This window comes from Dreissena polymorpha, chromosome 4 (assembly GCF_020536995.1).
Source record: "Dreissena polymorpha isolate Duluth1 chromosome 4, UMN_Dpol_1.0, whole genome shotgun sequence".
NCBI lineage: Eukaryota > Metazoa > Mollusca > Bivalvia > Myida > Dreissenidae > Dreissena > Dreissena polymorpha.
The window spans coordinates 80,037,758-80,060,834 of NC_068358.1; the positions used below are offsets into that span (position 1 = coordinate 80,037,758).

The following is a 23,077-nucleotide window of genomic DNA, read 5'->3' on the forward strand; positions in this document are numbered from 1 at the left end:
CGAATCCCGTTTCTTCCAAGGCGCATCTAAATAATACTTTCAATGGTGTGCGTTTAACAAATGTGTCATAATAATTAATTTAACACATGACTCATTTCCACTGATGATATCTGAATGCTGGAAGCACGTGTCCTTTGTGCAATTATTGATTAATAACTTGTGTCCCTCATCAGTTTTCAACAAAGTCGTCCTGGCAACTATTAGATCACCGATTAGTCGCTGACGAACAACCCATGATTCATCACCATTATATGACTTTGTTACTGCGTGTATAGCCAATAACGGTTAAATTAGATAATAGCACTAACAAGACGCTGTCACGTGTCACCATCTACACAACATTCAATTAGAATTTGAAATCAAATAGTGTGAGTTAAAGGTGCTGAAAATTTATATTAGTCGTGTTCTGAGAAAACTGGGCATAATGCATATATGTAAAGTGACGTCCCAGATTAGCCTGTGCAGTGCGCACAGGCTAATCCGGGACGACACTTTCCGCTTGTATCAAATTTTTAGTTTAAATGAAGTATCTTCTTAGCAAAAATCCAATTTAGGCGGAAAGTATCGTCCATGATAAGCCTGTACGGACTGCACAGGCTTATCTGAAATGACAATTAACGCTCATGCATTAAGTCCCGTTTTCTCAGAACGCGACACATATTCAAATTTGAGACCCGAATGACTTCCATAAGTACTTTGATGAAATAAGCAACTGATGACATACGCATATTTCTCGTATAATAAACTAAATAATTTGTATATGTGAGTCTTGTTCTGAGAAAACTGGGCTTTATGCATTTACGTAAAGTTTCGTCCCAGATTAGCCTGTGCAGTCCGCACAGGCTAATCAGGGACGACACTTTCCGCTTTTATGCGATTTTTAGTTTCAAGGAAGTCCCGCCTTACCGAAAAACACGTTTAGGCGGAAATTGTCGTCCCTGATTAGCCTGTGCGGACTGCACAGGCTAATCTAGGATGACACTTTACGCACATGCATTAAGCATGTGTGTCCCAGAACAAAGCCCATATTTTTACGGACGTCATTTTTGTATTAACCTGGCCAAAATCCTTGGAATATGTCTAGACACAACTTACTACAAACATCCTTATCATTTACACATTATTTATTACAGTAAAGTGAAGAGTAACAATAAAATGTTATAAGACACATGCATATGTAAAATATAAATATACCTTAAGTTTATTTATTTAAAATATATACATGTTTAAGAGCTGTAACTTATGTAATTTACATTGGATTTTTTAACATAGTACCAGTGTCCAGATATTGTAGTTAACTTTTTAGGGGGCAACGCACATGTTCTAAAGAACAGGCATTACCAACATAGCTTTGTTAGATAACATATAAACACACACACGTGCACACATAAAGTGGTTGATTCGGATATAGTCAAATGTTACTTGCATGTACACCTCATTATTCGTTTCTTTTTTTTCTAAACATAAGCATCTATTGTTTATTTGAATATATTTCAAATAAGTTTTTTTTAATTTGATTGAATATTTAAATGTTGAAATTCATCGATGCATAAACTAACAATAGACAATTATGTACATTTAAAAACATCGTTAAAACGTATATGTTATCATGACATTTAAATTCACGTGCTTATAATTGAATCAACTGATCTTTCAACCATGTGCGTAAACAAAATAATAAAATAGCTAAGGATGTTTCATTTTATGTCTCGTTCATCAAACCAGCGACTGTAAAAACTAAACACTTTGAGGTAGAACTTTAAAAAAAAACTACATTTTTAAAGATAATTAATGCATTTATAGAATAAGTTATTGTAGCTTACGTTTTAAACTTATGGCATACATTATGTTATTGATATGACATTACGAAAATAATAACATTGATGAACATAATTTGCGATACAGATCGACAAACACAATGAAGAGGAATGGCGTGAGCTGTGTTTGGAAATATACAATACTTACGGAAATATACTTTTTAAAAAACATCCATATACACCATACGTAACTGATGACGTCATAACAACACTGTTATCACATCTGTCACAAATGTATGTTATAATGTATCGTAGTTAATCCTTGCAATAAAGGATATGTTATCACACTATTTTTCCGATATTCGGATTGTTTATGTTATAATGCCGTGCAATTCTGTATTTGAAGTACCGTCGAAAGTTGTCACTTCACAATACCCTCTGTCTTTATACTATGTTTACACAACAGATGTGCATAATGGTTCACATTTCGCACCATGTTTCACATACACACAACAAACGAAATGTCGATGTCAGCCAGCGGCATCTTAATCAGTCAATAATTAGTTTTCTAACAGTTCAACTTTTTACCTCGTCATCGGTTCAAACTCAAAAACAAACACATCCAAGTCGCTGCCAAAGAAATGGGGATTTGAAGATTAAAACGTTGTGGGTAAAAGTATATACTGGAACAACTGTTAAATCCTCCTGTCGCAGCGCTAGAATCGGGTATTTGTAACTTTTCATCTAAAACGAAAGATTAAGTGATGCATTGAATTCTCATAGCGTAGCTCACAATGAATTAATAATAAATCCATGTTAACCATCAATTTTTAATCTTGCTACACAAGCTTTGATCCTTATAGCGTTTTGAACAGACTTACAAACTGGGTAGGATGATTCATTCGTGACTGGCGTCAAACAAATTTTTTGAAACTGAGCAGTGCATTTTGGAACGAAATGTATTCCAAAGAGATAGATAATTCATCATTTCGTAGGTTAATTTGCACTGATTGGATATATTAATTGACAACTGACTTAAATCAATTTATCAAAGTAAAACTTACCTCTTATATTTCTAGGCTGCGTCTCTACTGAAAAATAAAACAAGGAATGGTTTAACAATATTTATACATATTTCACGTTCATCATAAACGTGTAAAATAAATACATATATTTATCAGAACAGGTAAATGGATTCTTGAAAGGCGCGACTTTATAAGCAATGGACAAAAAGCTAGCAATTGATGTTTCAAAAAGGTTTTGCGCATGCTCGGTATCCATTCAAGCGGTGTAACCTTTGCCTACTCACCTTTCAGAATATTTACATTGACGCTCACAACCTGCCTGTCGGACGTTCGACAAGTGTATGTTCCTTTATCTGACATCTTAGCCTCCTTAATTTCTAAATCACTACTGATAGTCCTGGACGTGACTGAGAATTTCTTAGTTATGCTTATTCCACGGGCCTCACTCGAATGCAAAGAGTTGCCGTCCTTGAACCAATCCACGTGATCCGGGGGTGCGGCGGTATCCGTCGCGTTACAGCGGAGTTTGATTGTCTGTCCCATGTCTACATGAAACAGGCCGCTTATGTTGATTGCTGGAAAATCGGATAACAGACGTGTGCATTAATAGTTGTGTGCATGGATATTTGTCTAAGGCAAATTCAATGTTACCTATTTAACTCCGCGATTGAATTTATAAGCTTGACAATTCAACCATTAAAAATCACACGGCGATTTACATGGTGTTTTGTGCTTTATCGTGCTAGAAATACACTTGTACTAGAGAATGAAGGAATGTCATGGTTTGTATATGAGAAACAATTTAGGTAAACTTGGCATGGTAAACCAGTGTTCATATACCGCTGGCATGTAATGTCACATACTTGCAGTCAGTTTAGATTTTTATCACACAGAGAAGTACTGGGTAGCAGCTATTGTTGTTCTACGTTGAAGAACAATATTAATTATATACATACTGGAATGGATAGAAATTATTCAGCACAAAGGAATAATAATGTATGCAAATGCAAATTCGTGTATGGTGCTTTGATTACGTCTCAAATCCACAGGAATGAATTCATTATTATTCTCCCGTTTGCTTTTGACATAGACAGACATTCCATGCGAACATACATGAAGTTGGTGTTGTTGTTTAAAGACAGCCTATGAACGTTTGGGTACTGATAGCTCAGATTAATAAATAAAACAATACGGTTTGTATTACCTGTTCTGATAAACATATTGCAACATAAACTATGTCATTATTTACATATCTACGTGACGTTTTTGGTCATGCACATAAACTAATACTAAGAACATGATTAATCTAAGTTTCCCTCTGATTTATAAGTCTATAGAAAAAGACATTTCAAATTATATACTTGAAATAAGCGGAAAACATACAGATCATGCTGCTGTTACACTTATCAGTCAATTGAATAATTATTTTTTACGACATCCAAGTTCAGCTATAAAGACATTAATTACTTTTTGAACGCAATATAAACTCAAAATTATGTTCAATTACTAACACAAATAAGACTTATTACAATGTATTATTTACTTTTAATTACTGACTACAACAGATCATCATTTTGCGTTTAATGTCCTTAATAGACGTACCCAGAGACATTCTAGAATTTGAAAAACCGAACTAATCTGATGGTTCGAACATGCTGATGCATTTGAAATCTTTTTAAAGAACATAGCACGAATCCTTATTATTTGAATGACACTATTGATTAATACGACTGGACAACGTTTTTGTACGAAGTTATTATCCGGTAATTTCAAAGTCTATGCCAACACCGGATGAGTCTAATAAAGCATTGTACTATAAAACATCTAAAGCTTTTAACTTACTGGGTTTTCGATGATCAACATCATCTGAAATGGAATAAATGTAAAATAGAAAAATTGGTTATAGTTATTTATTCAAGGCTTGTTCATTTAAAATTAATAAAAATGTGTGTTATGTAAAATGTAAATGTAAAAAAAACACAGGACACACAATTCGTTATAGGGATATCCGCACAGTAAACCGAGTTCAACAGCCGGCTATGTGATGTCATATTAGTTTCACCATCAATAGGCAATTCTATTTTATACCATGTGTTATTCGCCTGTGTGCGCGTAATGTGTTGGTGTGGCTAACGTAAAATTTATAAATGTAGTTTAATCAATTCTTAATTTGATTTTTTATGTTTAATCTAATGTAATGAAATATCTAAATGTCGAAAAGCAGCCTTCAGAAGTTAATGCGTATTCCCTATTTTACGACCACATTTCAGTCTCGATAACTTAAGTTAAATGAATTTTACAAGATATCAATCAATCTACTGACGCTTTAAACAAACTTAATAGCATACAAACCTAAAACATTGAGATACACCATTCTTTTCATTTTATCCTGCGTGTTTATATGACATTCGTACAATCCCGCGTGTCTCAGCTGCACATTCTTGATCAGCAGATTCCAGTAAGGCTCGATGTGGTGAATCTCGTACTCGGAATTCTGGACGAAGGACACCATCCCGACCGTCAGCACGGTGTTGTCCCGCTTCCACGTAACCTAGAGTGTAATACGGATGTACATTTAATTTTAGTCATGCATAAAATCGAAGTGTTCTTTCAGAGCTAAAACATTGCAAGTATCGACTGAATATAATTAGTTTTAAACAGTGTCATAACAAATATAATAGTGCCATAGTTCGCTGTCTTACCGTTAAAAAATCTGGTAAAATGAATGGGGAATTGTTTTCAACTACAATTACTGCTATAATACTCTCAGTTTTGCCGCAGCTAATTGCATAGAGCATTGGATTGCGAGTTCTCTCAGTTGGCATGCACACTAATTGCATAGAGCATTGCATTGCGAGTTCTCTCAGTTGGCATGCACACTAATTGCATAGAGCATTGCATTGCGAGTTCTTTTCCTAATACTCTAACACTGGGGATGTTCAATATAAAGTATATTGTTGAAACAAGTCCATGAACACAAGTTAAGTCATTTATTAAATATATAATATCCATGTAAGAATGATATTAGTAATGACCGTGCTCTGTGAAAAGGGGGTTTAATGCACGTGCGCACTATATCGTCCCATATAAGCTTGTGCAGTCCGCACAGGCTAATCAAGGACGAAACTTTACGCCTAAACTTGATTTTTGCTAAGAAGAGACTTTCTTGAATCGAAAAATATCATAAAAGCGGAGAGTGTCGCCCCTGGTTAGGCTGTACAGACTTCAATGGCTAATCGGAGAAGACACTTTACGCACACGCATTAAACCCTCTGTTCACAGAGCACGGCTCCAATGTTTAAATAAATCAGTATATATCTATATGCACAATGTAACTAACAGCTTGGCACATTGCGTGGCAGAAAAGGGCGATCTCGATTTGTCCGACATCAGAGTATAAACTGGTACAACACCACACAATCACATGATAAGCGTGAATGACATTTGCAAACAATCATTTCAGAACTACAATACAACATAAACGAATGGTAAGCGTGTGTACAGTTGCGTAAGATCGGGTCACATTTGTGATATCATTGTTGTGCCTAGAAGAATACAAACGTCACCACTTACTAAATTTGACTTTTCCTTGATCTACGATAAAACAAAATTAAGTTAACTGGCATATAGTCTTATGGAATTGTTCATACTCTATATATCGAATGAAGCAAAAGATATATGCATTTAAAGCGTAAACAGTTGCATCTAGTCCCTCCATAAATAAATATCTTAAAAAGTAAGGCATAGCACAAAGGACAACATTTTTTATAAACTACTTTTTATTTCGAATACAAAGGCTAGACAAATATCAACATCATTCCAAACTTACATATTTTGTTCCAAGGTCCATAACTCCGCATAGCAGTTTCGCCGTATCACCCACCAGAAAAGTTGTGTTCAGCTCATCTTTTATGAAGTAAGGCTTCGGAATTATCTCGTCTCGAGAACTGATGGCTATAAGAAAAAGTGCGAGACCGGTGTTAGTAGTGTATTACTTTCAATACCCTTTTTCTGAAACAATACTATTGAAGCTTTTTCTTATATGACAAGATTTTCATGGATCTCGTTCATCTGTTTTAATATATTATCTAGTCGATGGCGATGAAATAAATGTCGACCATGATGTATTTTATTTTAGTTGGTGTTAATTTTTTATAACTAGCAAATAGCACCCTACTCGAAACAAATATCTAAGAAAAAAAAATCCAATTCTGCGGATACGAGAAAGCTGTACAGCAATAAGACTTTGTAATACAATTTAGCAAGTCTCCGGGAAAACCGGTCTTATGCATATGCGTAAAGAATCGTCACAGATTAGTCTATGCAGTCAACAAAGGCTTATTGCGGCAGCACTTTCCGCCACGACTGATTTTTCATTCATCAGATACTTCCTTAAAACGAAACAAAACAACAAAATAAAATTGGAAAGTTTCATCCATTATTAAGTTTTCGGAGACGAGTTCTCATAGATCAGTCAGTGCCTGAAAGACTGAATGAGTCATTATAAGTTTTGCAAATATGACTGTTTAACCAAGCAGTCCACATAGGATGTACCCTTTTTTCTAAAAAAAACAACAAACAATCATAACTTTTATCTTCTGCCGACCAGAACCTACTTTCACGCCTGTGTCATTGAACTATGTGGGTCGAAAACATGTTATATATTAAAGAACATACGTCTCTAATAAACACTCATTTCGCGAGTTGTTTACAGTGATAATTAGCTCAAATGTTTCTTCCTCGCTTTAAACAAAGTGTATAATTTCTGTTTACGATGGTGAACACAGAATATGAAAGGTGATTTATAGTCATTTTATTCCGATTCCTGGAGTGCACTTAATTAATTTATGGCACAATTGGTAGTAAGATAAACATTTTGTCTGATATATGTGTGTTTCTTGTGTCTGGGCTGCTAAGGATTTTAGAACTAAACGAGTTATGAAAACGGCTACCATATCCTAGTCCTAGAATGCCAACATACAGTAGCCGCATTTCAAAGCAATATTTTAAAACAAAATCATGAAATAGCCCTTCCGCCTAACACAGTTTTATGATAGTTCGTTAATTACACAATTATACGTTAAAATATTATGTGTTTTTGTATTCATGCATTTTATGAATATAACATGAATAAGTGACTGCAAAGATAGCAGAATATATTAAATCTACTGCTTGTATGAGTTTGGATAGTCTTTATAGATGTACATATTTGGATAGTATTTATAGATGCATATATTTGTACATATTTGGTGTACATGTTTGGATAGTATTAATAGATGCACATCTTTGTATAGTATTTATAGATGCACATATATTTGGATAGTATTTATAGATGTACATATTTGGATAGTAAGTATATATGCACATTTTTTGATAGTATTTATAAATGAACATATTTGGATAGTATTTATAGATGCGCATATTTGGATAGTATTTATAGATGTACATATTTGGAAAGTATTTATAGATGCACATATTTGGATAGTATTTATAGATGTACATATTTGGATAGTATTCATAGATGCAGATATATGGATAGTATTTATAGTTGTACATATTTGGAAAGTATACACAGATGCAAATATTTGGAAAGTATAATTAGATGCATATATTTCGATAGTACATAGATGCACATATTTGGATAGTATTTATAGGTCTATGCACACATTTGGTTGGTAGTTATAGACGTTCATACTATTTACACATGAAGCAGTGTGCTTGGTTTTATTGCATGCATAAAACCTGCAATTTTCGAAAGCTACATTCATAACAAGGCACAACTGAATACATTTGAATACTCCCAAGGGTCGTGAACTGAATGACATACCATTTCTTGAAAGCCTTTATTTTGCTTTGTTCAACGTGTATATCTGTGTATTTTAAAGAAAAATAAAATGAGATAAACAATATCGTTGTAATTCAATAAACGAATCCGATAAGGACGAGAATCGTAATCAATATTAAAATAGTCCATCCCGTTAAATGAACCAACGCTACAATCATGCAATCTTCTATTTATCGAATTAATCTGCTCTGATAGACTCTGGGGTCTTTGTTTTAAAATATTAACGGCTCTACGGCGGCGATAGAGAGTATGCGCATTTTTAATACTCGGATGGTTGATGATAGTAGACACAATAAAAAACTCCGAGAATTACATAACTTGTTAAGCTCGATGTTAAATACAAGTATTAGAACGTCACATTAATTTCACATTTTAAAAGTGAATTTGTTTGATTATAACGACATTTCTATATTTGAAACTTGAATAAACAAGATGTGTGTGTTGAGCTGCTCGCTCTTTGATCAACTAAATTTAATTAAATTAAATTGGCCTCATTAAATCACAATGAAACATGAGTAAGGCTTCCGTTTCCGCTGATGAAGCTGGTATTTCACATATTTAAAACTTCCATATACGAAATCACAGTACAGTACTTAAAAAGATATGCGGACTACACAGGCTAATCTGGGACGACACTTTACGCACATGCATTAAGCCCAGTTTTCTCAGAACGCGGCTCATATATGTACCCGAAAACACTGTTTTGTTTTGTCCAGTCAGACATAAACAGCTGAGCGAGTTTTTCAATCTGAGTGGATTTATTGTGTATTAGTTGAAAGATAACAATCACGCAGACTATTATTGTGTGATGTTTGTTTGAAAGGTTATGTATATTCATATGGTGATGTAAGAGGACGCCATTGGTTTCGAATCGTTAAAATATTTTCCGAGTTCATAATACCTTTAATGATCGTTTGAAGGACTCAACACTGCTTTAGGTTATGAAGTATTACTGTCTGATAGAATCCTGTAGCTCCAGGAGGGATTCAAGTCCGTCGATAGCAATCAGTGTACGCAGAGAAATATTGTTCAAACATTTACAAACGCTAATGACGGTCTGAACTGCATTTCGTCTCAAGTTAAAAGATCAATAGGATTCTTTGAACGTAATAACCTTAATCGTAAAACTGTTTGAAAGCAATAACCATAGCTACATATGACTGTTTAAATTGAAATGTCGTGTACCACTCATTAGTTTCCTGTTACAGATATCTCACATCAACCTATGAAAAGGGTCACGGAAGGAGAACCTTAATACTTCATTTAAATGCTTTAACGGTTTCTGAAGCACACTCACGAATGGATATATGTTTTATAAAATACGGCATAAATGATCTACAACTTATTAACCTGTACAATGACTAGCGATGAAATAATTTGGTTTTGTATTTGTAATATGATTCAAAGCTAATATCCGGAGGCAATTCCATTCATAAAGCCCATTGCGTTGATGAAACAGCATTGTCCTGAATGGCCACGAACACTTCTTTTTTAGTTTGTATCTACATTTCTAACATAGACAATAATTGAATAAGGTCTACATAGAACGCTGACGTTCAAACATTAAACATGTTGCTTTGTTCAAAGGGCGCTATGGCGATATAAACGACTATGCCTCTGTCTACATAACATTTTAAAATTTGTATCGATCAATTCACACTTTGTAATAAACGAATTGCACACTGGTATAGAGATATATTGTTCTATTTCCATCTTCATGTATAAAACTTTATAATGCAGACGTGGTTACTAATGTTGCATATATTAATTTTTATCATAATAATCAAAACCTGGTAAAATCTATGAAACATCGGTATTGTAAAATAAATTAAATTGGCATTGACTAATGATCGCGAACAAACAGTATTTTTGAATAGTCCTTTCTACATTGTTAACGTGCACATGCTATGCCTACTATCAAGAGTGAAACACAATGATGTAGACAATATTTGGCATAATTAAATATTTATGCCAATATTATATTACTATAATTAGTCATAATGCAATGTTTTATGTCTGTTGTCATTCGTTTTGCATATTGTCGCGACGATTGACACTTTCGGAAATATCAATCCTAGGTGCAGAATCAAATCGTTCGGTATTAATTAACATATTTTAGGACAAAACATCAGGTGCAAATGCAAAAACAAAGCTAAGACCAACTATGCAGATGTTCACAAATATTGTAATATATTCGCATAACTGAATGTCCTTGCTAAAACTTGACCCTTTGTCGCGAGACTGTGTTCATCCATTCTGCATCATAATTTGAGACGCGTCATGAAATAATGGACCTAATGCCATAGACGCATGCGACCACTCTGGTCATGAGTTACGCTGTCTCCTTAAGCGAACACGCAACCTTGTGCGAGCTTTCACCGGCCAGCGTAGCTCTGACTAGACTGCGCACGTGCATAGGCTGTTCTGGAGCTACGCTACCGGCATATGGCACAAAATCCATTTTTTGCTTCATTTACTGCCTAACTGGAATTAGCCATTGCAAGTTTCACATGGATCCAGTTAAAGTAAATATGTCAAAAAGGCATTTAAGAGCATTCGTGAAATATATTAAATATCATCGTGTTATGTCAATTAATACATTAATATATTGCTTTCTGTTAAGTGGTGTAAGTAATCGTTAAAATGACACCATGGTAAGCACATATTGATTAGCTGTTTCACGTGCATTAAATAGGGATTACAATAGATCATTTGCAAAACACAGTATGGTATGTTTTTGTTAAATCGTGGGTACTTTTTGAGTCGTGGTTATAGCGATCGCGTGTAATCACTTAAAATTGGTTGCGGTAAAAGTTTTGACAAAGTAACCATCGTTTTGCTGATTAAAAAGTGCGAAAAAAGCAAGTACAAATTGTAATTCTGAATAACTCGATACGCTTTTAATTTCTTTCTTTATATTGTATTTTCTTTGTTATGCGTATTGTCCATGCAACAGCGTCTGATGACATTTTTACAAGAAAGTCTATCCCCTGCAATTTCAGGTTGTTTTAAGAGTATTTTAAAATGCAAATATTGAAATTGAAACAGCCAATCAGAATCAACGGCTAAAGAAGGACATTACTTTCAAAATGGCGGTTTGACACTTTTGACACAGTGGTTTATTTTACAAACGATAATCATTTGAAAAAACAGCACATATCAATTTATATAAAATTTAAACATATACATGCATTATAATTGATTGTTATATATTTATAAAATACATGTGATGTAACATCTTTATGAAAATTATCCACAACTCAAAATAATATCGCATATAGTGATAAGATCATGTATAGATTATTGGCAAACACTGTAAAGTGAAAATATTATTTTATGTTTATTGAGAATTATATTATTTCCTTTAAATATATTTTACTCTACCGTACTTATGTTCTTGTCTATGACTTCAAGTGATACCAAACACAGCACAAGACATACCGGCACTTTGCTTCTAGATTTAGAAGAAATAAATTATTTGACAGCTGAATGCTTATAATATCTTCAAATCTTTGGTTGAAATCACATAATTAATCAACAATTACAGTTTAAAAAAAAGCGACACATGATTTCAAATTGCAAATTATGTCGAAAGGAAAAACAGAGCTTCGCCTAAAATAGCTTTAGCATGAAGTGGACGTCTGACATTTGATCTCTTGACATATTTCCAATATATCTGGACAATGAGTCTCGCCTAGGAAAAATCCCGTCTCTACTTGCAAAAATACCAATTATGTGTATGGTTTATTGCAAAACGTATACTTTAAACGTATATCATAGTTCTTCAGATAGCAGCCCTATTGATGCACAGCGTGTAAACATATATGAATGTTATTGTTTATTTTTGTCTATGTAGTTGTCATCGAAGGCTCGTTATCTTATTTATCACAGAAACTGGGTAAACCGCAAATTACCGCGGTAACGATAGATAAGCATTACTGATGCCAGTAATGACACTTGACTCCAGCGGTTAGCTCCAAATCGTAATAAGAGCATTGCATTTATGAAGTAATTCATTGTGTGATTTGCTACATTCAAAGTTTTAACCAGCTTACACAAGGATAGCTTTACATTCACGTGTCGATTATAAACAAAGCAGTTGCTTAAACAATGCAGATTATAATATCAAAGATTATAAAGTGTGTCATGATTTGCAATATTATCATTGTCTGTTTAAACAATTGAACTTGAGACCTGTATTTAATTAAACCCTGTCGTAATTTTGGGATCCGTATTCGATATAATTTCATATTATAATAATCGTATTAATTCGCTTGTCAATCATTTGAACTAATGTTTTAGACATAACTAAAACTGCCTTTTGTTCGGAATGAAAAATGTCTTATTTAACAATGTAACCTTAGTGTTCGAATAACGTACATATTATTATTAAGTTTAATTGAAACGTTTACAAAAATATGGAAGGTCAAGTTGACGCACAATTTTATTATTTCATTAGTTAATTGTTTTGATATCATCTCATTCAACTGATTGTTTTCAAGAATATTTTGATAATGCATGTTTGTAAGTATGATGGAATAAATTACTAACCAATTGAATATATAAATAATAAATTGAATTTCTATCTCTTCATCAGACGCAAAATAAACGTACATTTGAGCATTTTTTTGCTTCAGTCGTAAGTTGCAAAACAAATTGATACCAGGGGCATATTAAAATATTGCTATAATATGTTCAAAAAGGTGTACAGTTATCAATGGAATATCGCATTCCTTTAAAAGTCGAAACAAACGACAATGCGGAATCGGATATTGATTTTAGCCTCGTTCTGAGAAAACGGGGCTTAATGCATGTGCGTAAAGTGTCATCCCAGATTAGCCTGTGCAGTCCGCACAGGCTAATCAGGGACGACACTTTCCGCTTTTATGGTATTTTTCGTTTTAAGGAACTCTCTTCTACATGAAAATCCAGTTAAAGCGGAAAGTGTCGTCCCTGATACGCATGTGCGAACGGCACAGGCTTATCTGGGATGACACTTTACGCACATGCATCAAGTCCTGTTTTCTCAGAACGCGGCTCATTTGTGTGTGACCATTTATCACTCTGATAATATCGGTAGACAGATGCCGCAGTAAAGTTATAACTTCAGAGCTTGTTCAATGTAACCTGCACACGTCACCATTGCGATGGTCGTGGAGACGCTGGTAAAATTGTCGGTTGTCATGACGATGTGTCCCGTGACTAATAATAATATGCACAGCTGCATTTAACTAATTGCTACAGTCGTACAATTTAGACATTTATTTAAACAGGGCTATTTTAAATGAATTGTTTACAGTTTGTTAAAATGATGAAATTCAATATATTTGAAACTTCTTCTTCCAAAAAAGAGTATAAACGTTAAGTTAAAAAAGCAACATAACACTCCAGGCTGAGGCAAACAAATAAAATATGGGTTCATTTTGTGCAAAGCATTATTGGAAATCTTTAAAATAATTAAGCGTTTGTTACGCATTTCCACGATAATTGTGATAGTACGTGTAGTACTAACATGGCGTTTGAAATTATAACGGACGTGTTGCGCAGTGTTGCGCAGTAGTATAGTACTAGCATTTGCGGAGGGACCGTGTTTGAATACCGGGCGAGTCAATATATATTTTTCTATCTGTTTGAATAAGTTACGAATATTAAAAAGCATTTTATATTTGTAAGTTAACATATTTAATGATTTTTTTCAAAAGTACGTAAATCTGTTAACAAGCAAATGTTATTGCCTCGAAAATCAATGTTATAAGTTTTTCTGCTTTGTATCTTTAAGCCAAGAAAAATACGTTTATAATTGCTGTTGATTTTATACTTGTTCAATATGCGGTGCGTGATTTTCACGTTTTACTTTCAATGAGTCTTAATGTACATCCGGGTTTTCGCTATGTATCCGTTTCTATTAAAATGGATTACTTATGTTTTATGTGAAGTCTGACGGTTGGGAAATATTATATGAATTTTCTTTCTAAATGCTTTATTTTTTTGTTTATAATTTTGGTTATATTTTAATGGATTTGCACGGTCAACAAAAGTCTTGACATATACTTAATTTAAACATATTTTATTTCCAAAAAAGTTACACAACTACAGAACATACATAGAAATACAACTGTTTTGAAAAAAGGGTAGGACCTTAAGTTCTAACAACATTATTGGTGGTCTTTCCCTGTTTTGTTATTTACATTGCATATATTCGTGACGATAGCGTGATTTTGTAAAGCTATATATTACATGGTCAAGCTACCATTTGTCTTAAGAAATCAAAATACAAGTGCGCAAGTAAAATACGAATGAAAATCATGGTTTGTAAAGCATTGAAAATAAAACATACAGTACAACCTTGAGATAGTGAAGTCCTGTCTAGGAGAATAAACGTGCTACAACAACATTATGAAAAACGCTTTGTCGTCTTAATAAATATCTGAACATTTTTAAATATGAAGCAGTTGGTGTCATTATCTACCATGTCATTACCAAAATGCATTGCAATTTATTTGTTCAATTGCGTGTAGGGTTTCAAAAAGAGTAGTAAGTTGTTCAGAAAAGCGTGGACAAATAAACAAGAAATGATACACTGATTCAACTTCTCCACATACGCATAAAGGTGAAGGTTCTAAGTGATTGATGAACAAGTGCAATTTCAAATCACTACAGTTATTCCTTAGTCGAGCATGTAAAATGGACGATTTTCTATCACCAACATGAAAATATAAAGGAGTTTCGACATTTGGGAGAAATAATTGTTTCAATTTAATTTTGAATCTAACAGTCTTATGTCGCGAGGTAAGTTGTTCCATAGGCCGATAGCCGACGGGCTAAATGAACGTGAGTAAAGTTCCGTACTTCTAGTAACGATTACATAATCATTTGCGTTCCTCAGGTTCCTAGCAGATTGTTGAAAGACAGTTGCTGATAGTAAATTTTGTAAGTAGTCTGGACATAAGCCATTGTGAATTTTGTACATATGTATAAGTTTTAGATACTTCCTACGCTCGGCTAAACTATGCCAGTTGATTTCTGAATACAAGTTAGACAAAGAAACAGATTTTGTGAGACCTGTGACTATTCTTGCCGCTTCATTTTGTATTTTATTTAACATTTCTTTTTCGTAAAGCGCACATCCGTCCCAAACGACACATGCATACTCAAGTAGTGGTCGTTGGTGGGAAATATAAATTTGATTTAATGTTTTTCTTGAGACCATGTATTTAATTTGTCGCATAATTCCAAGTATTTTTAATGACGATTTTACTATATTAGTGATATGCTCGTGCCATTTACCGTTTGAGCTGAGTGTAAGAGCGAGGCGTTTGTGGTTTTCTACAAAATTGACCGGTACATTATTTAATAAAACATGTGGTTGGAGAACAGCATGGTGTGATGAAAATAACATAGCCACGGTTTAATGTGGATTAAAATCTACAGGCTATTGTTTTGCCCAGTTACTTATAACTTGTAGGTCATGGTTCAGAACAATTTCAATGTTATTTATATTTGAGGTAGTACATGAGAGGGAAGTGTCATCGGCAAAAAGGCGGGCAGTACATTGAAGGTGCTTGACTATGTCGTTTAAAAAGTAATGGGCTTAGAACAGATCCCTGTGGAACACCGGCATTAAGCTCTAACGTTTGAGATATTGATGCACCAACCACGACTTTTTGAGTGCGACTCCATAGATAACTTTTTATTCAATTAAGTAAATTACCATCAAATCCATTTTGTTTAAGTTTGTAGAGTAGTCCTGTGTGCCAGACGCGGTCGAACGCTTAAAAAATATCACAGAAAACCATGCATGTGAGTTTCTTTCATCAATACCTTTCGATATTTGATCAAAAACGTCGATTAATTGAGCGACTGTGGAAGTGACCTTTTAAGAAGCCCGACTGGTTGGAGTATATAAGTTTGTTAGCAAGAAGGTGGTATATACATGTTTATAAACTATCCTCTCCATCAGCTTGCCTACGCAACTTAACAATGAGATAGGACGGTAGTTGGAAGGATTATTCGGTTCCCTCTTTTTAAATAGAGACATTACAATCGCTTCTTTCCATTGGGCGGGGATATGTACTTTCGTTAAGTGATTTGTTAAAGAGGACACACAAAGGCTAATCAATGGAATTACACGTTTTCTTAATGACAATATGACTTATAAGGTCACCACCGACGGTTATATTGGTTATTAAGCATTTAATAACATCTATAATTTCCGATTCTGATAGGGACAGGTTATATAATTTTGCGTTAGAGATATCTGAGAATTGTGGAAGAACACCGGTTGAGTCATTCAACGACGCAATGGAGGCTAAGTATCTGTTTAAACAGTTTGACTTGTCAATATCTGACAAATGTACAATAAGATTGCCGAATTCGGGTGAGAATTTGTTTTTATTAGTTGCTTTAGTGTTTTCCAATATTTTTTGGATTTGAAGTATTTAATTCACCAAGAGATGTATCTAGGTTAGAATAAAACTGTTTTTCCGCATGTTTTATCATGGTATTAACCTTATTTCGAAGTTGTTTGTATTTATTCCAGTTAGCAGAAGTAGGATTGTCTATGGATATGTGTTTTTGTCTATCTCGTTTACGAGCCATTGTTCTAATAGAAGAATCATACCATGGTTTGTCATGAGGGCGCACTGTGACAAGTTTATTTGGAATGCAAAGTTTCATCAGTTCGATAAGTTTGTTCGTAAACATAACAGTTGCTTCATTTACATTAGAATCATGGATAAATTCCCGGTTTGTACATGTAATAAGATTGTTTAGTCGATCGAAATCGGCATATTTATACAACCAAATGTTTCGTTGAATCGGTTTGCTGTTTATTTAAGGAATTGTAACATGAATGGCAGTAGCATGATGGTCACTGACAGTTTGCGGGATAACTATTACTTCACTGTTCAAGCATGAAATGGTATCCGAGATTAATATCGGATAAATTAGTGTAGCAGTATTTGCGGTGACCCTTGTCGCTTGAGAGATAACATTTTGCATATTATATACTGGAATACTGATTGAGAGAGGCGAGCATTGTGTTTAAATTGGTCTTAATTTATGTCCCCAAGCATGATGACGTTTTTGTTTAAATCAAGCGCTTTATCAATCATGATTTCACAATCATTCAAAAAGTAACATCAGAATTAGGCGGCCGGTAAAAGCAACAAAGCAGAGTATTGAAATTATGCAATTTAACTTCTAGCCAAACTGTGTGTAAACGGGGATTTTCGAGGTCGAGAATACGCCTCGATAATAATGATTGTTTTACATAAACAATTAGTCCGCTTGAATGACTCGAGAAATCCTTACGAAATAATGCGTAATAAAAATCATCAATTAAAATCTGCTCGTCGGTGATAACCTCGGTTAAATGGGTTTCCGTAAAACACATCTTGTCAAAATTTAGTAAATAATCTTTGATAAATTCAAGTTTGTTGCGCAACGAGCTTATGTTTAGGTGAAGTAGACCCAAGGCATCGTTATGAGGGCCTGGATTAGGTTCGACATCACCGGACAGAAGTAAAATAAAACAAATAATATCAGTAAACTGTTATGTTTACGCATACAACAATAATCGCACATGCTAATAACGAATTTAGGTATTTGTAAATTGTTAACTCCGATAATCTTTGTAGACTCAACAAAAATTTAATCAATACATAATTAAAATTATAATTGATAGTATACTTATGACGACATATCCTTACACTTGAATTAAAAATTCCAACAGCCATTCTGTATTAAGTAACATCATTACCCATTGGGTAGTAATGTTAACAATACAAGGGGTTTAAACCAACCAGGCTGTAGAACATGATAAGTTGGCAGCGACATAGCGTTAATAAATGAATTGGACAGGACTGAGAAAAAAGCATAACAAACTAGAAAAATGGTGGTTAGAAAGCAAAATGAGATGTTAAAACATAAAATGAGCTTTGATGAACAACACAACATCATACGAGATAAATGAAAAAGCGGATGGTTGCAGTATGGTAGTGCTCATTATTTATGTTCGTTAAATTGGACATAAGTAATAATATGGTGTTTTTAAGCTGAAGAGTTTCATAACAAAGTAAGTCAGAACGAGTCAAGAATTTAACAAGTCGACTAGCTGCATGATAAATAGTTCGATAAGAATTACATCAGCAAAAGAAAAGTGCAAATAAATGACCTTTCAGAACGCGGCATTTTCGTTTAAAATTTCAATTGGTTCCATATAACCAAGTTATTTGGACAAAAAGCAATTTGGACTCATTTAGATATTACACCAGGGACGGTTAATCTGTGAGTTTAATTTTGAATCATTTAAGATTCGGCTGTGGTTGTCTTCTGTTTTGGATTATAATTATTTGCTAGAGTGCGAAGTGTTTACCGGTGTGCTGGCCTCAAAGCCAGTAACATAATGACATAAATTAAAGTAGACGCTACAACATTTAATTGTAATGACAAAAGGAGTGATTGCGTAAAAATAACCCTATGGGTGTTAGCAAGTACATCTCATTTAAACGTGAACAGCTTGACAATACTGTATAAAGCTTATTTGTACAAAAACAAAAACAAGTAGGGTAAAACGTGCTCACGGCAGAAAAGACACGGATAGCAGGAAGAATTTTAATAGTGAAAATCCTTGCACATAATCAATTTGGTTTCACCATTCCCTGTATAATCGATTAAGGTAAACTCTAAGTAATTATTTGTAATGACATAAGGAGTGGTTGCGTAAAAATAATATTGACATATACTTACGTATAACCATATATAGAAATGTATATGAGTTAGGATTTTGCAACGAGTTTTTATGTTAAAATTATGAAAAAAAATCTTTGTTGTGTTGTTGCTGTTGTTGTTTTTTTTTTCTTGTTTTTTTTATGAAGTCTTCTTAAAGAGCGATCGACGAACTTTACCGCGTTTTCATATGCTCAGGAGTTTCTAGCGGAAATGGTTTTTACAACGGTTGCCGTTTAAGGGATTTCTTGTTCACGCATTTACTCGATATTACGTTTTAGCAGTTGTCTTTACGAATCGGAAAAATTAGCAGACTGCTTTCGACAATCCAGTTGGCGTAATAGAGTGTATTTATGATATTAACGTGCCTGTGAAATAGCTTAATGGCTTTGTGTGATAAAGGACCCGGGTTTCGTCATAAACAGATTTAATAAGCGATACAAATATGGTAATATTTTTCATGACAAACCTGTTTTGATAATGGGACTCCTAGGCGGTTCCAATAACGATACATTTAATGTGGGTCACAACAGAAGTTATGTGCAAATCGTGGTTTCCGATAAGTCACAATGTAATCGTCGAACATTTTCAGTTATCGACCTTCCTTTACGGGTTATAAAAAATACTGCACTTATAAACTGAATATGTCAATTAGAGATTGAAACTGAACGACATCTACTTAACAAAGGAATCCATTACGGGCATCAATATATTGGCTGTTAATGAATGACATAACTTTGGCGCTATAAGATGCACGCAATCTTTGATGCAGAAGTCGAGTAGTTATGGGTACCAAGGTAATTATAATAACAGAGCTTTCTCTAATGCATCGCTCAGAAGATATTTAATGTGCTGTTTTCGGTTCTATTAATTTTAACAAGACTATTGAGTTGCAAAATGAAAGATATTATGAAAGAAACACGTTAACATTGTAATTACATATAAAATATAATGTATATTGTTTATAAATATAGTTGAATTCAGTTTGAAAATAAGATTTTTCAAGATAAATGAGAGTAAGTAATTCGGTGGCGAATTAATTCAATGGCTATGTCGAATCCTTGAACACAGGTGTTTGGACAAAGAAAACTGCGGAACTGTTTATAGTCATCAACTCGCTGTTTGCCTTATGCTATAAAATGTCATGAATTTCAAACAGACACTTTTTATCGCAACTTAATTAACAAGTTCTTTCATTTTGTCATGAAAAAAGACTTCTGCGTTATCCTTATCAGCTGGTTAATACATGCTTTATTGATACACACAGCAAGTGACTATAAAGTGTGTCAGTGCAGTTAAATAACAATTGTAAGATTCCTTACGCAATACCGGGTAAGCCTGACTATTTATTTCAGCCCACATTCAGACATAACGCTCAAACTGCGGGTGTGGCGTTTGAAATCGCAAAATGCCATTTGCCGTCATTGAAAACTGCCGGTGAAATAACTTGAACTCTAGGTGGTTATCGGTCAAAGGTTGAATGTTTCCTTTATTATATAACAACTTTATGTGAAACACAATTGTTAATTCAAACCCTAGCATGACAATTTATTAAACGTTTAAGTCGAGTGTATAGTGTTTATTACAATTGCAAGGCCGCTGTTGCGTTAAATCGTTTAAACACAATTGTTAACAACGACATTGATTATTAAATTATTTAATTATGAATTTAAAGGAAGATAAGAGGGTATAGCTTTTAAACTAAGACGTCGAAACATTACTCAATTGGATTAAATAACCGAAATACAATTTATCGAATAAAAACATGTTCGTTTTTTTAAAACAGCCATCCAAAACTAGAGATACTTATTAAGTTATAAGCATAATAACCTTAGTGTTAATTCTCACCTGAGTGTGTTGCGTTTAATTAATTTTAATTTTTCAACCTATTTAATTCATAATAATAATCCATACCGTACATATTTAAATATGGGTCATAAACTTTAAATGCATTCTCGATATTTACTAAATCGCATTCGAATATGTTATTAAGATTAATTTGGCATAAATAAACATGTATAACTTTATTGTTTTTTTAAACAAAGTAAGATTGATGTACGCATAATATATCAGATTTCGGAAATAATATTATGCGTGAAAAACATCAAATACAATTTTAACTGTTCTCGATAAAAACTGTATACGTTCATTAATACCAGTTGTTTAATTTCTAAACATGTATTTTCTGCAATAAGTTTATGTCTTAAAATAAGCACGTTTAATTATAAACGTATTATTTAAAACAATACACTTAACTCAATAAAACTGTTGTACCTGAAACGACGGTTGTTGTCACGTGCAGGGACAATACAGCCACGCGCAACAGGACGTCGGCGAGGGGAGAGCGTGGCATGGTTCACATACCCGGATCCCACACGTGTACTGTTCTATGTTCGAATGTTATCCAAGGGCCACAAAACACTCTGAACAGCGTCCAATGGGAACTAAAGAGGAATGAAAATCCAAGCTTAATCCAAGACTCCTTATCTAAAGAATTCTTTGTTTTTTTAAATCTCAATGCATAATTAAACATTGAAAGGCTAACCACACAACCAGATAAACACTTCGCTGACCTTTAAAAAAAAGTCTTGAAATAATTTAAATTCCTGCGCGGGATCCAAATTACCTCCGCTCACACAATTGTCTGTATTGCGTTGCAATGAAATAAATATATTGCATGTTACCACGTTTCGGATACCGAAGTCGGTTTTCAAGGATAGGTAAGGCTAAATTAATATAAATTGCAAGCAATTGCTGAATGAAATAAATAATTCCGACTGCAGAACAAGACCATAACTAATTAAAGTTGTCGATAAAAGTAATTATTTTAACCTTGCCGTATCACTCGATAATGGTTCAAATTTAAAACCCGATTTTAATACCGCGTTAAACCGCATTAAAATGTTATTGTATTCCGATAAAAATACTGACCTTTTGATCACAGATTATTGTTCAATGTTATGTGTAGACTAAATCAAGAGTCTTATACCACAAATCATTTTTCAATTTTACAAAAAAAGATTTTTCTTATTTTTTATATTTTCGTGGTACTTTTTTAAGCTCACATATTCAATAGAAAATTTAATTGCTTGTGTATTAAAACATATGTTCTAAACATTAATAATCAGTGTGAGTTTATTTCAACATTCGATTAAATTTAAATTACTTCTCACTAAAATAAATTATTTATTTTATGTCGCATCTTTGAATGCTAGTCGAATATATCGTAGGATTGACTGATACACAAAGTAAATCCAGCGACGCGCAAACCACTATGCCGTCCCACTCTCGCCTTAATCAAGAGTAACAAATTTTCTAATTCCTATTAGACGGCATTGTCTGACGTTTCTATTTCAGCATCTGTACAACGAGTTCGCATCTCGCTGCCAGTTTACAATATCCAAGTCCGTGGAAAAAATCGTATCAGAGAGAACAATGCGTCTGCGATGGCTAGGAAGTCACTTCTGCTCTCGACTGAAGGCAAATATCCGACAATATACATTATATTGGTTTCCTGATGTACAGTACTAGTATTGTTAGCTCCGCACATCGCGTGTGTTTGTCGGCAATAAACAGAACTTATTTTGTGGAACAGCTTAGTCGAGCATTCATGCATTCGGCCGGCGCTCAACAGTTTATTCTGATTTAACAAGTTAATGGCTCAGGCTGTTATGTATTATTTATAAAATGTGTTACACTTGTGAACAATTACGCCGCATCCT

General features: G+C 33.8%; 1 protein-coding gene across 1 annotated transcript; it reads right to left on the reverse strand.

The window, feature by feature from the left end:
• Positions 1 to 1,106: 1,106 nt before the first annotated feature.
• LOC127877935 (zwei Ig domain protein zig-8-like) lies at positions 1,107 to 23,077 on the reverse strand. Its single transcript, XM_052424260.1, has 8 exons — positions 22,287 to 23,077; positions 21,630 to 21,799; positions 6,612 to 6,736; positions 5,135 to 5,333; positions 4,625 to 4,648; positions 3,067 to 3,357; positions 2,822 to 2,848; positions 1,107 to 2,501 (listed from the first exon to the last, which is right to left on the reverse strand). The coding sequence occupies exons 2-8, from the start codon at positions 21,706 to 21,708 to the stop codon at positions 2,350 to 2,352; spliced, it is 897 nt and encodes a 298-aa protein (XP_052280220.1). The 5' UTR covers positions 21,709 to 21,799; positions 22,287 to 23,077; the 3' UTR covers positions 1,107 to 2,349.